This window comes from Hemiscyllium ocellatum, chromosome 20, assembly GCF_020745735.1.
Source record: "Hemiscyllium ocellatum isolate sHemOce1 chromosome 20, sHemOce1.pat.X.cur, whole genome shotgun sequence".
Taxonomy (NCBI): Eukaryota; Metazoa; Chordata; class Chondrichthyes; order Orectolobiformes; family Hemiscylliidae; genus Hemiscyllium; species Hemiscyllium ocellatum.
The window spans coordinates 36,014,182-36,028,576 of NC_083420.1; the positions used below are offsets into that span (position 1 = coordinate 36,014,182).

The window sequence follows — 14,395 nt, forward strand, 5'->3', positions numbered from 1 at the left end:
CAAGACCAATGAGTATTTTGATAAAGCAAAAAGTGACAGGAGCAATGACCTACTGATTGAGCTGGATTCATTTTTACTCGACTTGCTTGGCCAAGACATGCTGGAGGTGTATAAGACTAGCAATGTGTCTGAATCCATGAGGTAAGGCATCATCACTCTCATTAACCAACAGAGGGAGGAGAAGGAGGAAATTAGTAGCACAGTAAATCACTTTGCCAGCTCCTGTGATGGAGTAAGTATGCATGGTAAAGGTAAGGGTGTTACCTTAGTGGGGGTTGGGATGTCAGGGTGCCAGGTAAGTGAATGTGTGCTTAGGGTAGATCAGAGATTGAGGGCATGTCAGGTCTAGCAGCAGTAACATTGATGGATTCGATGGGTGAAACACATCTGAGAGGGGTTCAAAGGCAGGAGTGTGGGTATGTCTTTGTTCCAGGGCAGATCAGGCCAGCAAAGGGACAAAAATTGATATCAGAGGTTGTCAGATCCAAGGGTGGTTTGGGGAGGTATGTTGGGGCAGATCCAAGTGGACGGTGTAGCTGGGCCTGGGGTCTATCACTGGGAATGGGAAGGAAGAAGGTGTTTGTTCTGAGGGTGTCAGCGCATGATGTAGGTGGAATGACATCCAGGGAAGCAATCAAACCTGTGGTAGAGGGGTGCGTTGGCTGGGTCAAAGGTTTGTCAGGTGCTGGAGGGGGGAGGGTGTTGATGTTAGGCCATTGTCCAGTCAAGTCATGGGTATTGGAGCCAAGAGTGGGGCAAAGTCATCAGTTTCAAAAGGGTAGGCCAGCAACAGTGTGTGTATGTGTGTGTGGGGGGGGGCATGGGAGTGTCAGGTCCAGCAGGAGGAGGGGGCTGCATTATCATGGAGGAGATGTTGTCAATGGTCTAGAAGATGTAAGGCACGCAGTAGGAAGATGATGTACATGGGGGTCATCAGTGATGAGTCAGGGTTCAGTTTAATAGTTACCAAGGAGTTATAATGAGTTTTTAGTCTTTTTCCTGGTTAATTATTAAGCTTAAGAAAGTAATTATTCCAAATTCTATAAATGTAATTTTATGGATGGTTCTAGATGGATGGGAGTTGCCCAGCAGAAAGTTCAATTTCCCAGATGACCTGCGTACAGTCAGCTACACCGGCAATTCCATATGATCCCAAAGTATAACTTCAGCCTGTGCTGCCCCAATATCAATTTGATGATTAAAGTATCTGTGCTGTTGTCTATATAGGAGTTTATATCTATTACACTTCTGTAATTCCTGATTTGAGATGTTATCATCCTTGGCTGTATATCTGACAAAGTATATGTTTTGTAAATATTAAGTCTATTACAACTGTATCAAGTGGAACATGCTGTATGGGAACAAGTTTCTTGAAAATATGTAATGTTCAAATTAAAATGTTTTGTCATGTATTTTTGGCCAATCTTATAACTTTTGGGAAATAAAAGGCAAAATAGACCTAATGATTAAGGATAAAGATTGCACCTTAACCTCTGGCTTATTTTCTGATTTGCACACAGATGTGCCTGCACTCATGTTTTCAGATGGAGATGATTTGTAGGTGTGGCTGTGGCCACTATGAGAAGCCATTACCAGCGAAAGCAGAGTATTGTAACCACAAAACCTACCCAGGATGGAGTGAGTTCACACTTCCCCGGTCTGTAGATTTTTTTCACTTGGGTAGAATTTTATCCCAGCCAAAGATGATCATGTAGAGAATCCCTTTGAAATAATGTAGCCTCTAAGTATTTGGATAACGGTGGTCATTCTGAGCAATAACAAGGTCCACACAAACAGTCACAAATTGAATTGCTGATTCATTCCTTTTGAAACTAATGATTAGGGGAAGAATGTCCGGCAGGATGTTTGGAGAAAGGGTGAGGGGTATTTAAAATTGTTGCAGGATTTAACCAGAGATTTAGTAAAAGGTAACGATTCTGAAAAGATTTGTGTTGAAGCTGCAATCATTTCCAGCCAATCTGATGATGACACATAGCCATAAGATGGAGAAGAAGCAATTTAGCATTAGGTTCTGATGGCAGCAGACACACCATCTCTGACTCCTAATACCCTTTGTGATTGTACCTAATTGTCCATGTACCTTGTATCTATTGCTAGAATGCAATAAGTTACATCTTCTTGTTCTTCCTCTTGCTAAGACTCAATAATGTTTTATACTCTACCACTGCTAATTTGGTACCTGCTAGATTAGATTACTTACAGTGTGGAAACAGGCCCTTCGGCCCAACAAGTCCACACCGACCCGCCGAAGCGCAACCCACCCATACCCCTACATTTACCCCTTACCTAACACTACGGGCAATTTAGCATGGCCAATTCACCTGACCCGCACATCTTTGGACTGTGGGAGGAAACCGGAGCACCCGGAGGAAACCCACGCAGACACGGGGAGAACGTGCAAACTTCACACAGTCAGTCGCCTGAGTCGGGAATTGAACCCGGGTCTCAGGCGCTGTGAGACAGCAGTGCTAACCACTGCGCCACCGTGCCGCCCATATAGACTTAGTATAGAAAGAAGGACTCTTTGCCGATCAGTGGGCTTTGCATGAGCATGAAGGCCATCATCAAGGCCCTCGGTTTAATTTTGATAAGTTTCTGTTTACCTTTAGACTTTTAGTTACAGTGCCACGTCAGTAGCTAACTAACCTACTAATGTCTAATTACTCAGAAAGAAAATTCTTCTGCAATTAATGGCCACCAATGGGGCTGGGTTCAGTCATCATCCCTTAAAATGATATTCTAATTTAAATTTGAGAAGTTTCCTTAGAAATTTTCATTTTCTCAACAGTGCCCCAAGAGGCTAAATTGTTAATTTTGAAATAGTAGAAAGGAGGATTGGTGGCAGAAGTCTACCCCAGTCACAAGTCACCAATGGTTGGTATCGAAACATATGACTGGAGAAGTTATTTTGTGTATTTGGGGGAGAATGGGAGGACTGGGTGGAATAGTCCAGAACTAGGGTTAATAATCTTCAAACTAAAGTTTGGCCAACTTCAAAATTGAAATAAGGAAGCATTTCTTCATACAGGTGTAGTGAGAATCTTAAATTATATAGACTTAACTCTATAATTATAGCAAGCAAGAATACTGGTGAACATGTGACTGTTTAAGAAACAGCTTTTGTTTTCCCACAGTTTTCTGCTATTACAGGCTGCACAGCCAGTTTATCCAGGAGCAGTTGGTTTGCCAGAAGACCTGTCGACCTGCCTGTCAGTAAGTTCCTGAGGCTCAAAACCTGACAATCTTTCCCCAACTCTGAGAGACTGGACAGACACATGAAAGATACAGAAGTGCAAATATTCCCCATTGCAGTTACAATACTGTTCCTCCTCAGCACTCAATACAGAGAAAAGTATCTCCCTCTCGATATTTAGATTATCAGACTGTCCGAATATTTAGTAAAGAATGCTGGAGCAAATTACTGCAAATTCTAGAATCTGTACTGAAATCAAAAAATGCTGGAGATCACAGTGAGTCAGGCAGCATCCATGGAGAGAAAGCAAGCTAACATTTCGAGTCTAGATGATCCACTATGATCTCCAGCATTTTTGTTTTCAGTAAAGAATGCTGTCTGCAACCATTGTTCAGTTCAATACTGTTCTTGTTTTGATATCTGGTTAGATGTTGCTTCTGCCAGTGCAGAGTCAGCATCCAGATAAATTTATCTATTTTTCTTTTTATTAGTTTCTGACTCACTCAGGTAATACTTTGTGTGGTCTTTCCACAGTTCCAAGGAATGGACAATGACCATGAGTGTTGCTCAGTGGCCTTCATCAGCATCTGAGGTGAGATGTATCAATTCTCTGTGAACTGGATTTTTCATTTATTATTGGAGTGTCTTGAATGAGAAATGGGTTTAAAAGAAAGCATTGTTTAACAGTCTAGTTGAACAGGTACCAGTAAAACATTCATTCGCAATCAAACATAAACGAATAGATATTCAATTACCCACATCCTGACTTACTCAGACACTTAGACATAAACATACAGCTCAAAATACATGCAAATCTATAACAAAGATACACACAGACCCAGGAATGCAAACAAACACACAAGCAAGAGAAAGGAGAGCGATTCAGAAGGCGGTACTGAGCTAATGCTTGGCTGAATGTGATGATGACATTATTTTACTCTATTGTCCTTCTTCAAATAGGAGTGGACTCTTCGTCTTCTGAGCTGGGAAAAAGGGCTCCATGGAAACAGAACTTTAAGAAAGTAAGCTCTAAGTTGTTAACTTGTCCAAATTTCCTGAGGGAGCTGCATTGCACAACACAAAATGGACCTTCCCTCTAATTCCTCATCTGAATCATATTTCTTATTCACACTCTCTCACTCTCTTTCTCACAAACTCTCTTACTTACATATACATGCTCACACTTTCACACTCTAACTCACCTGCTCTATCCCACTCACACTCTATTTCTCATACACACTCACTCACGTATTATTACACACACACACACACACACACACACACACATACACACACACACACACACACACACACACAAAGATACACACACACGCATGTGTGCACACGTTATCCTACACATACTATCACACAGATACACTCACATATGCCTATAAAATTAGCCAAGTGTTTGTAGTGTTCAGCAGAAACTCCTGACACCAAATGTTCAACAAACAGATGGGAAGGAAGTTTATCCATTGGGATTATGTGCAATGGGAATGAATGAGAGTTGATTTCCTTTAACAGTAATATTTGCACTTCAAGCAGTACTTCATTACCTTTAAATAATTTAGGGCGTTCTGAGGTTGTTTAAGGCACCATATACAACATACCTTGACATTCAAACACATTGCAATCAATGAATCCCCACTATCACTACAGCTTACCACTGACCAGAAACTGAACTGAATCAACTAGGTTAATATTGCAGGTATAAGTGCAGTGAGTAAATCAATTCCTGTCACACCAGTGTTTGTCCACCATCCATAAGACACAAGTCAGGAGTGTGATAGAATACTTTCCTCACTTGCCTGGATGGGTGCAGGTCCAACAATACTCAAGAAACTCAACTTCATCCAAAACAAAGCAGCCGTGTGGATTGCTACCTCAAAGGGGCGGCACAGTGGCTCAGTGGTTAGTACTGATGCCTTACAGCACCAGGGTTCCAGGTTCAATTACAGCCTCTGGCGACTGTGTGGAGTTTGCACATTCTTCCTGTGTCTGCATGGGTTTCTCCAGGTGCTCCAGTTTCCTCCCACAGTCCAAAGATGTGCAGGTCAGGTGAATTGGCCATGCTAAATTGCCCATAGTGTTAGGTGCATTAGTCAGAGGGAAAAGGGTCTGGGTGGGTTACTCTTCGGAGGGCGGGTGTAGACTTGTTGGGTCGAGGGGCCTGTTTCCACACTGTAGGGAATCTAATCTACCATCAACATTCTCTCTCTTCACCACTGATGAACTATGGAGGCAGTGTGCACCAGTTACAAATTATATTGCAACAACTCACCTGGTTTCCTTTGTCAGCAACTTCCAAACATGTGGTCTCTGCCACTTAGAAGCACAAGGGTAGCTGATGTTTGGAAATCTGCAAGTTTCACTCCAAGTCACACACACCAACCTAACATGAAAATATATCACTGTTCCTCCACTTCACTATATAAAGATTCAGCACCATCCTCCCTAACAGCACTGTGGGTGTCCCTGTACAACAGAGATTGTAGTGGTTCAGAAACGCAGATCAAGGGCATGTCAGGTTGGCAACAAATGCTGGCCCACACTGTGACACTCACATTCCAAAGGGAAAAAAAATGCAAGTTTTTCTTCCTTGACTGGAAATCCATACAATAAGAGTAAATGAGAGGGATCTAGCATATTTCTCATCTTTATGTCTGCGTCCATTGGGCCTGTATATAACAGAGGGCACAGATTGTGCTAAGGCTTCATGATCTTTCTTTGACAGGAATGAGTTGGCCAACCTGGGCATCTTCTACAAAGATCTCAATCAGAGGAACATCTCTGAAATGGCTGCAAATAATGTAAGTATTGAAACCTACACACTGGACTCCATAATGGTCTGTGAAGCTTATTGTGCCTTCCTGAGCCAAATGAAGAAGGAAGGTCTCAGGTTTGCTCATCATTCTGTACTGAGCGAAATGAACAACAGCACAGTCTCGCTGCCAATGGCTTAGTGATTGGAAAATTGGTAACGGTTCCCATCTCAGTGGTACAGGCACCTCAACACAGCAAATTGTATGTATATGAAAAATTCCTAATGCACTTCACAATGTCATCAAACAATGTTTTTTAAGACTGGACCAGTTCAGTTCTGTCTTTGGTGACTCAGGCTGGGGAATTCACCAGTGATAGTGCTATTGAATGTGAAGGGATGATTATTACCTGACACTTGTGTGAATATAAGATGTAGGAGCAGGAGAGGGCCATTTGGCCCCAAAAACATTGTCCCACCATTAAACAGGACCCCAGGCCTGAACCCATCTTTCACGTTGGCTCCTCAACGCCCTGACATTTTAGATGGGGATATAGAGATGGTTGAGTGAGTGGGTAAAACCTGGCACATAGCGTTGAATGTAGGGATGTCTGAGGTCAGGTACTTTAATAGGAAGAATTAAAATGCAAATATTAGTTAAATAGAGAAAAATTCCAAAAAAAAAGTTCTGAGGGATCCAGTGTTTTTATGCATGAAACACACTAAGCTAGCATTCAAGTAATTAAGGCGAATAGAATTTTGGCCTTTATTGCCAGGGTATTGGAGCTTAAAAACAGTGAAGTCTTGTTTCAAATATTCAGGGTGTTGGTGCTATGTAAAGTTTGGTCCCTGTATTTGAGAAGGAATACTGGCACTCAAGACAGGTCAAAAGAAATTCACTAAGCTGATTTCTGGGATGAAAATGTTGACTTTTAAAGAATGACTACCTGTAAACATTGCAGGCCTTTATTCGTAACAATTTAGAAGAATGAGGGGATGATGTTATTGAAACAATTAAAATTCTGAGAGGACTTGGCAGGATACATGCTGAGAAGATGTTTTCACCAGTGGGGAAATCTTGAACTAAGCAAAATAATTACAGAATAATTTCTTCTCCCGAAGAGTAGATGATGTCTGGAATTCTCTAAACCAAGAGCTGTGGAGGCTAGATCACTGAAAATATTCAAAGAGGAATTAGATAGACTTCTAAAATACAGAGCAACCTCTGTATCTGTGGAATCGTTTTTCGCAGTTTCAGTTACCCGCGACCCGAACACATTATAGGAAACCTTCCAGAACCAGACTGGGGACTGCTGGGAAGATAAATTTCCCAATGAAATGAATGAGTTCACACGTATCCATGGTTTCAGGCTTCCATGGTAGGTCTTGGAATGTATCCCCAATGGGCATGGGGGACTACTGTATCAGAGAGTTGAGGGCGATGAGGAGCCAGCGTGAAAGATGGGTTCAGGCCTGGGGTCCTGTTTAATGGTGGGACAATTTTTCAGGGCCGAATGGCTCCCTCCTGATACAGTAGTCCCCCATGCCCATTGGGAATACATTCCAAGACCTACCATGGAAGCCTGAAACCATGGATACGTGTGAACCCATTCATTTCATTTGGAAATTTATCTTCCCTTTCAACAGCCTGAGTCACCAGTGACAGAACGGAACTGGTCCAGCCTCATAAATACTGTATACACAAAAGCAGTCAGAGGCTAGAAACTCTGGAGCAAAAGACTTACCTGCTGACTCCCAAAGCCTGTCCTTCATTTACAATGGACAGCTCAGGAGTGTGATGGAACACTTCCTACTTGTTTCAATGGCTGCAGCTCTAACAACACTCAGGAACTTTGACACCCCCATGTGGAACTGCGCAAAATGGGTGAGATACTAAACAAGTATTTTGCATCCGTTTTTAACTCTAGAGAAGGATACTCAAGCTAGTGAACTTGTGAAAACAAATAGCGATATTATGAAAACTGTCTATATTACGGAGGAAGAGATGCTGGACATCTTAAAATGCATAATGGTGGATAAAACCCCGGGACCTGATCAGGGAAGCTAGGGAAGAGATTGTTGGGACCCTTGCTGAGATATTTGTATCATCGACAGCCACAGAGGTGCCAGAAGAGTGAAGGTTGTCTAATATGGTGCCATTATTTAAGAAAGGTGGTAAGGAAAAGCCAGGGAACTATAGACCAGTGAGACTAACATCAGTGGTGACTAAGTTTTTGGAGGGGATTCTGAGGAACAGGATTTACATATATTTGGAAAGGCAAGGACTAATTTGGAATAATCAACAGGAGAACTAGCCATTTCGATACAAAATTGGCTTGAAGATAGAACTCAGAGGATGGTATGAGAGGCTTGCTTTTCAGCCTGGAGGCCTGTGTCCAGCAGTGTGCCAATGTTCCGCAAGAATCGGTGCTGGGTGCACTACTTTTTGTCATTTATATAAATGATTTGTGTTTGAATGTAGAAGGTATGGTTAGTAGGTTTGCAGATGGCACCAAAATTGGAGGTGTAGTAGACAGCGACAAAGGTTACCTCAGAGTACAATGGGACCAATGGGCCAAGGAGTGGCAGATGGAGTTTAATTTAGATAAATGTGAGGTGCTGCATTTTGAAAAGGCAAATTAGGGCAGGACTTATACACTTCATGGTAAGGTCCTGGGGAGTGTTGCCAAACACAGAGTCATCGGGGTGCAGGTGGACAGAGACGTGAATAGACAGGGTGGTTAAGAAGGCGTTTGGTATGCTTTCCTTTATTGGTCAGTGCATTGAGTAAAGGAGTTGGGAGGTCATGTTGCGGCCGTACAGGATATTGGTGAGGCCATTTCTAGAATACTCATTCAATTCTGGTGTCCCTGCTATAGATAAGATCTGAAATTTGAAAGGGTTCAGAAGAGAATTACAAGGATGTTGCCAGGGTTGAAGGGTTTGAGCTCTAGGGAGAGGCTGAATAGGCTGGGTCTGTTTTCCCTGGAGCATCAGAGCCCAAGGGGTGACCTTATAGAAGTTTATGAATTCAAGAGGCGCATGGGTAAGGTGAATGGTCAGGCTAGGGGTGTCTTAAGCTAGAGGGCATAGGTTTAGGGTGAGAGGGGAAAGATTTAAAGGAGACCTAAGAGGCAACTTTTTCACGCAGAGGGTGGTGCATGAATGGCACGAGCTGCCAGAAGAAGTGTTAGGTGTGTGTAAAATTACAACATTTTAAAGGCACCTGGATGTTTTTATGAAGAGGAAGGGTTTAGAGGGACATGGGCCAAGTGCTGGTAAATGGGACGAGATTGATTGAGGCTATCTGGTCAGCATGGACGAGTGGGACTGAAGGGTCTATTTCCATGCTGTGCTGCTCTATGACTCTATGATCATCCAGGAAAAAGCAACTGATTTGATTGGCTCCCCATCAGCCACTGGGAACATTCACTCCCTTCCCCACCAGCAGTGGCAGCAGTATTCAATCTACACAATACACTGCTGGAACGTAGCAAGGCCCCTTTGAAAGCACCTTCCTAGCTTCCAAACTGTGCCACCAAGAAGGACAAGGGAAGACACCACCTTTAATTTCCCCTCCAAGCCACTCACCATCCTGACTTGGAAGTAGATCACTGTTGGATCACAATCCTGAAGCTCCCTTCCTAATGGCACTGTGCGTCCACCAACACCAAGTTTGGGGCGGCACGGTGGCACAGTGGTTAGCACTGCTGCCTCACAGCACCAGGGACCTGGGTTCAATTCCTGCCTCAGGTGACTGACTGTGTGGAGTTTGCACGTTCTCCCCGTGTCTGCGTGGATTTCCTCCGGGTGCTCCGGTTTCCTCCCACAGTCCAAAGATGTGCGGGTCAGGTGAATTGGCCATGCTAAATTGCCCACAGTGTTAGGTAAGGGGTATATGTTGGGGTATGGGTGGGTGGCGCTTCGGCGGGTCGGTGTGGACTTGTTGGGCCGAAGGGCCTGTTTCCACACTGTAAGTAATCTAATCTAATCACATAGACTGCAGTTCTCCAAGAAGGCACTTTTTAAAAGAGCAATTAGTGATGGGAAACAGATGCTGCCTAGTGAATAAAGTCCACATCCTGTCAAAGAATGTTTTAAAATGCTAGTGCAGTGTTCTGATCAGGACATCCCCATCTGCAACTTGTAGACATCCCACTCCCCCAGTTTAAGCTACTGTGATTATCTCTGCAGTTAATCTAGTATCTCTACTCTTTCATCCCAGATTGTCACTTTATTGTCGAACTTTGGAGGACAGCTGGGTCTGTGGTTGAGCTGTTCAGTTGTTTGCATCATCGAGTTTGTGGAGGTGTTCTTCATCGATATGGTCATGATCATTGTGCGGAAATGCATCCAAACTATACGCAAGTGGTGGCAAAACAAACAGGAGGAGATCCCTCCAACCATCAGTAATACAGCTCATGGATCTCCTGTCTACATAAGTGATGAAGACCCACCAACTTTCAACACTGCCCTGCAGCTGCCTCGAGCACATGTCCAAGACACACTTCCCCCCACTTATGAGACCTTGCGCATACACAGCAGTTTCAGTCCTGACTCCTCCACCATGGAGTCTTGCAAGCACTGACTGCAGCATTGCAAAAGTTTTTGACTGCAGTACTGTATATACTTTTGCTTAGCTGTAGAATGATGCAGCACAGGAGGAGTGGGAAGCCAGACAGTGTAGGGTGAGCTAAGGGAGAGGTGAACCAGTGTAGGGGAAGCCAGTGTAGGGTGAGCTTAGGGACATATAAGCCAGTGTAGGAGGAGTATAGGGACAGGTGAGCCAGTGTAAGGTGAGCTTAGGGACATATGAGCCAGTCGCAGGAGGAGTATAGGGACAGATGGGTCAGTGTAGGGTGAGCTTAGGGACAGGTGAAGCAGTATAGGAGTATAGGGCAAAATGAACAAGTGTAAGGTGAACCGGTGGGGAAGGGGTGTATAGGGAGAGGTAAGCCATGGGGGAGGGGTGTATAGGGAAAGGTGAGCCGGGGAAGGTGTACATAGGGAAAGGTGAGCCAGTGGGGAAGGGGTGTACATGGAGTGGTGAGCCATGGGGGAGGGGTGTATAGGAAGACGTGAGCCATGGGGGAGGGGCGTATAGGATAAGGTGAGCCATGGGGAGGGGTGTACAGGGAGAGGTGAGCCATGGGGGAGGGGCGTATAGGATAAGGTGAGCCGGGGGGAGGGGTGTATATGATAAGGTGAGCCATGGGGAGGGGTGTACAGGGAGAGGTGAGCCATTGGGGAGGGATGTATAGGGAGAGGTGAGCCATGGGGGAGGGGTGGATGGGGATAAGTGAGCCATGGGGGAGGGGTGGATGGGGAGGGGTGAGCCATGGGGGAGGGGTGTATAGGAAGCGGTGAGCCATAGGGGAGGGGTGTATGGGGAGAGGTGGGCCATGGGGGAGGGGCGTATAGGATAAGGTGAGCCAGGGGGAGGGGTGTATAGGGTAAGGTGAGCCATGGGGAGGGGTGTATATGATAAGGTAAGCCATGGGGAGGGGTGTACAGAGAGAGGTGAGTCATGGAGGAGGGGTGTATGGGAAGAGGTGAGCCAAGGGGGAGGGGTGTATAGGAAGAGGTGAGCCATGGGAAAGGGGTGTATAGGATAAGGTGAGCCATGAGGGCAGGGTTTATAGAGAGAAGTGAGCCATGGGAAAGGGGTGTATAGGGTAAGGTGAGCCATGGGGGAGGGGTGTATGGGGAGAGGTGAGCAATAGGGGAGGGGTGTATGGGGAGAGGTGAGCCATGGGGGAGGGTTGTATAGGAAGAGGTGAGCCGGGGGGAGGGGTGTATAGGGAGAGGTGACCCAAGGGGGAGTGGTGTATAGCAAGAGATGAGCCATGGGGCAGGGGTGTTTAGGGAGAGGTGAGCCATGGGAAAGGGATGTATAGGGTAAGGTTAGACCATGGAAGAGGGGTGTATGGGGAGAGGTGAGGCAAGGGGGAGGGGTGTATAGGGTAAGGTGAGCCATGGGGGATGAATGTATGGAGGAAGGTGAGCCAAGGTGGAGGGGTATAGGAAGAGGTGAGCCATGAGGGAAGGGTGTATGGGGAAAGGTGAGCCATGGGGGAGGGGTGTATAGGAAGAGGTGAGCCAGTGTAGGGAGGGGATATAGGGAGAGGTGAGCTATGGGGGAGGGGTGTACAGGAAAACGTGAGCCAATGTAGGGTGAGCATGGAGAGAGTGAGGTCGTGCAAGGAAGGAGTGAGGCTGTAGATCACAATCATCAAAGCAAATAATTCCAGAGGTCAAGAAACTAGCCTTACCTTTTACTTAACCTTTATCTTTGTGATTCAATCAGTAATAAATGATGTTTCAAACTGTTTCAATAACAAACTACTGATTACCCAGCTGGAACTAGTTTAGTCCCAACAAAACAAGTTCTTCCATGTTTGACTCTGACAATGTAACTGAATGTGGTGTGAAAAAATCTCTTCACACAGGCAGTGGTTTCGGTCTGGAATGCACATCTCAGAAATGTGGTAGAAGCAGGTTCAGTCGAGTCATTCAAGAGGGCATTAAATAATTATTTGAGTAGAAACAACTTGCAAGGGTAAACTAAAAAGACCGGAGGTTGACATTATTTTCCCATGGTGCTATTTGTAAAAATAAATATTTGATTTAAAATCAAGAATGTATTACTTTTATCTATTACAGTAAAGTTCACGTGTGTCTCAGTGTTAGCTCCTCTATCAAAGAAGTGATTAATTCCCATCTTGCACGTTGTCTCCAGTTGATTATTTGTTTAGATCATTGGGTGAGGTTTTATTTTATGCTCAGGAGGGGGCAAGTTTTGTACTGTGCCTCACCATTGAACTGTTCCACTCTATCCACCTCCATCCACAAACTCTCCATACTCCGACAACAGATCAGTTAAGAATATCTGGCAAGGAATATCGAGCAGACCAGGAATGTAGTTCATCAGTTAACATTGGGATTATTCTCTTTAAAGCAGAGAAGCTCAAAAGGGAGATTTAATAGTGGTTTTCAAAATTGATTAGATTCCCTACAGTCCAACAAGTCCACACCAGCCGTCCAAACAGTTACCCACTCAGACCCATTTCCCACTTGATTAATGCACCTAACACCAGGGGCAATTTAGCATGGCCAATTCACCTAACCTGCCCATTTTTGGACTGCGGGAGGAAACCAGAGCACCCAGAGGAAACCCACACAGACATGGTGAGAATGTGCAGATTCCACACAGACTGTCACCCAAGGCTGAAATCAAACCTGGGACCCTGGTGCTGTGAGGCAGCAGCGCTAACCACTGAGCCGCCATGCCACTCATATGAGTGGCTTTGATAAATAAAGAAAAATCATTCCCACTAAGAGGAGGGTCACTATCTAAATTTAACAAAATTGACAAAAGAAAGGACTAGGGATAAGGAAGTTCATGCAGCAAGCTTTGATCTGGAATGTGTTACTTGAAGCAGGTATAATAGGAGCCATCTAAAGAGAATTGGAAAATACCTCAAAAAGAAAAAAAAATGACAGAGGAATGGGGATACACAGGGAAGTGGTAATAATGGGATAGCTCTGTCAAAGAGTCAGGCATGATAGACCATATGGCCACAAGGTTCTGTGATAATGTAGAGAGAATTCAGCTTCAAGTCCAGAAAAGAAAATAGCCTCAGGCAATTCTGAGGTTGTCACATTTTTTAAAAGACAGTTTTGTTCATTTTGATTTCCAGGTCCACTCTCAATAACAACACAAGCAGGAGAGGCTGTAATAGCAACCCCAGTTCATTTGCGACAGGATTGTTTTGTGTAACTGTCAGACATGCCTGACTAATTAATTTCCAAATAAGAAAAGAAATGGCCTTCCCACCCCCATACACACCACCCCTCAGAGTCTCCCCCAATCCCTGCATCACTAAATGCCACCTCTCTGGACACATTATCCCTCAATACTTACCTGCCTTACTCACCCTCTAAACCTCAGTGCTCTCCCACAGCACAGGGCAGGTCCTTGGTTCAACTAACTTCAGCTATTTCTTCAAGTATCTTCTCTCCATCACAGGTCAGAAGTGAGGAGATTTACTGATAATCGCAGAGTGTTTGGCATAATTTGTGATTCCTCAGATACAAAGCAATCCATGTCCAAATGCAGCAAGATGAGAGCAACATCCACTGAGAACTGGAAAGTAACATTACTGCCACAGAAGTGCCAATAATTACCATCTCCAGCAACAGAGAATCTGACAACTCCCCTTGACATTCAATAGCATTACCAAGAATCAATCCCTCACTATCAACATCCTTAGTGTTACCATTAAGCAAAAACTCAGTACTCCACCACTCCACACCAAACCCTCAACATTCTCCCACTCTATACCAAGTTCCCCACACTCTTATCCCTCAAAATTCCTCAACTCCACATCAAATCATCAATACTCCCCCATTCTCACCCA

The 14,395-nt window shown here is 44.5% G+C and overlaps 1 protein-coding gene across 2 annotated transcripts in view; it reads left to right on the top strand.

Moving 5' to 3' along the window:
• The window catches only part of LOC132825209 (amiloride-sensitive sodium channel subunit gamma-like), a 29,730-nt gene extending 18,745 nt beyond the window's left edge, over nucleotides 1–10,985 (top strand). Inside the window, exons 8-14 of one of the 2 annotated variants that reach the window (XR_009645762.1) lie at nucleotides 1,521–1,638; nucleotides 3,156–3,234; nucleotides 3,749–3,806; nucleotides 4,175–4,236; nucleotides 5,949–6,024; nucleotides 10,201–10,926; nucleotides 10,959–10,985. Coding sequence is in view for 1 of the 2 variants with exons in the window: in XM_060840270.1 (XP_060696253.1) it covers nucleotides 1,521–1,638; nucleotides 3,156–3,234; nucleotides 3,749–3,806; nucleotides 4,175–4,236; nucleotides 5,949–6,024; nucleotides 10,201–10,563 (756 nt within the window). In the remaining variant the exon portion in view is untranslated. Of the gene's footprint in view, nucleotides 1–1,520; nucleotides 1,639–3,155; nucleotides 3,235–3,748; nucleotides 3,807–4,174; nucleotides 4,237–5,948; nucleotides 6,025–10,200 lie in introns of both variants that reach the window. The other variant, XM_060840270.1, reaches the window with a different exon arrangement.
• The last annotated feature ends 3,410 nt before the right edge of the window (nucleotides 10,986–14,395 follow it).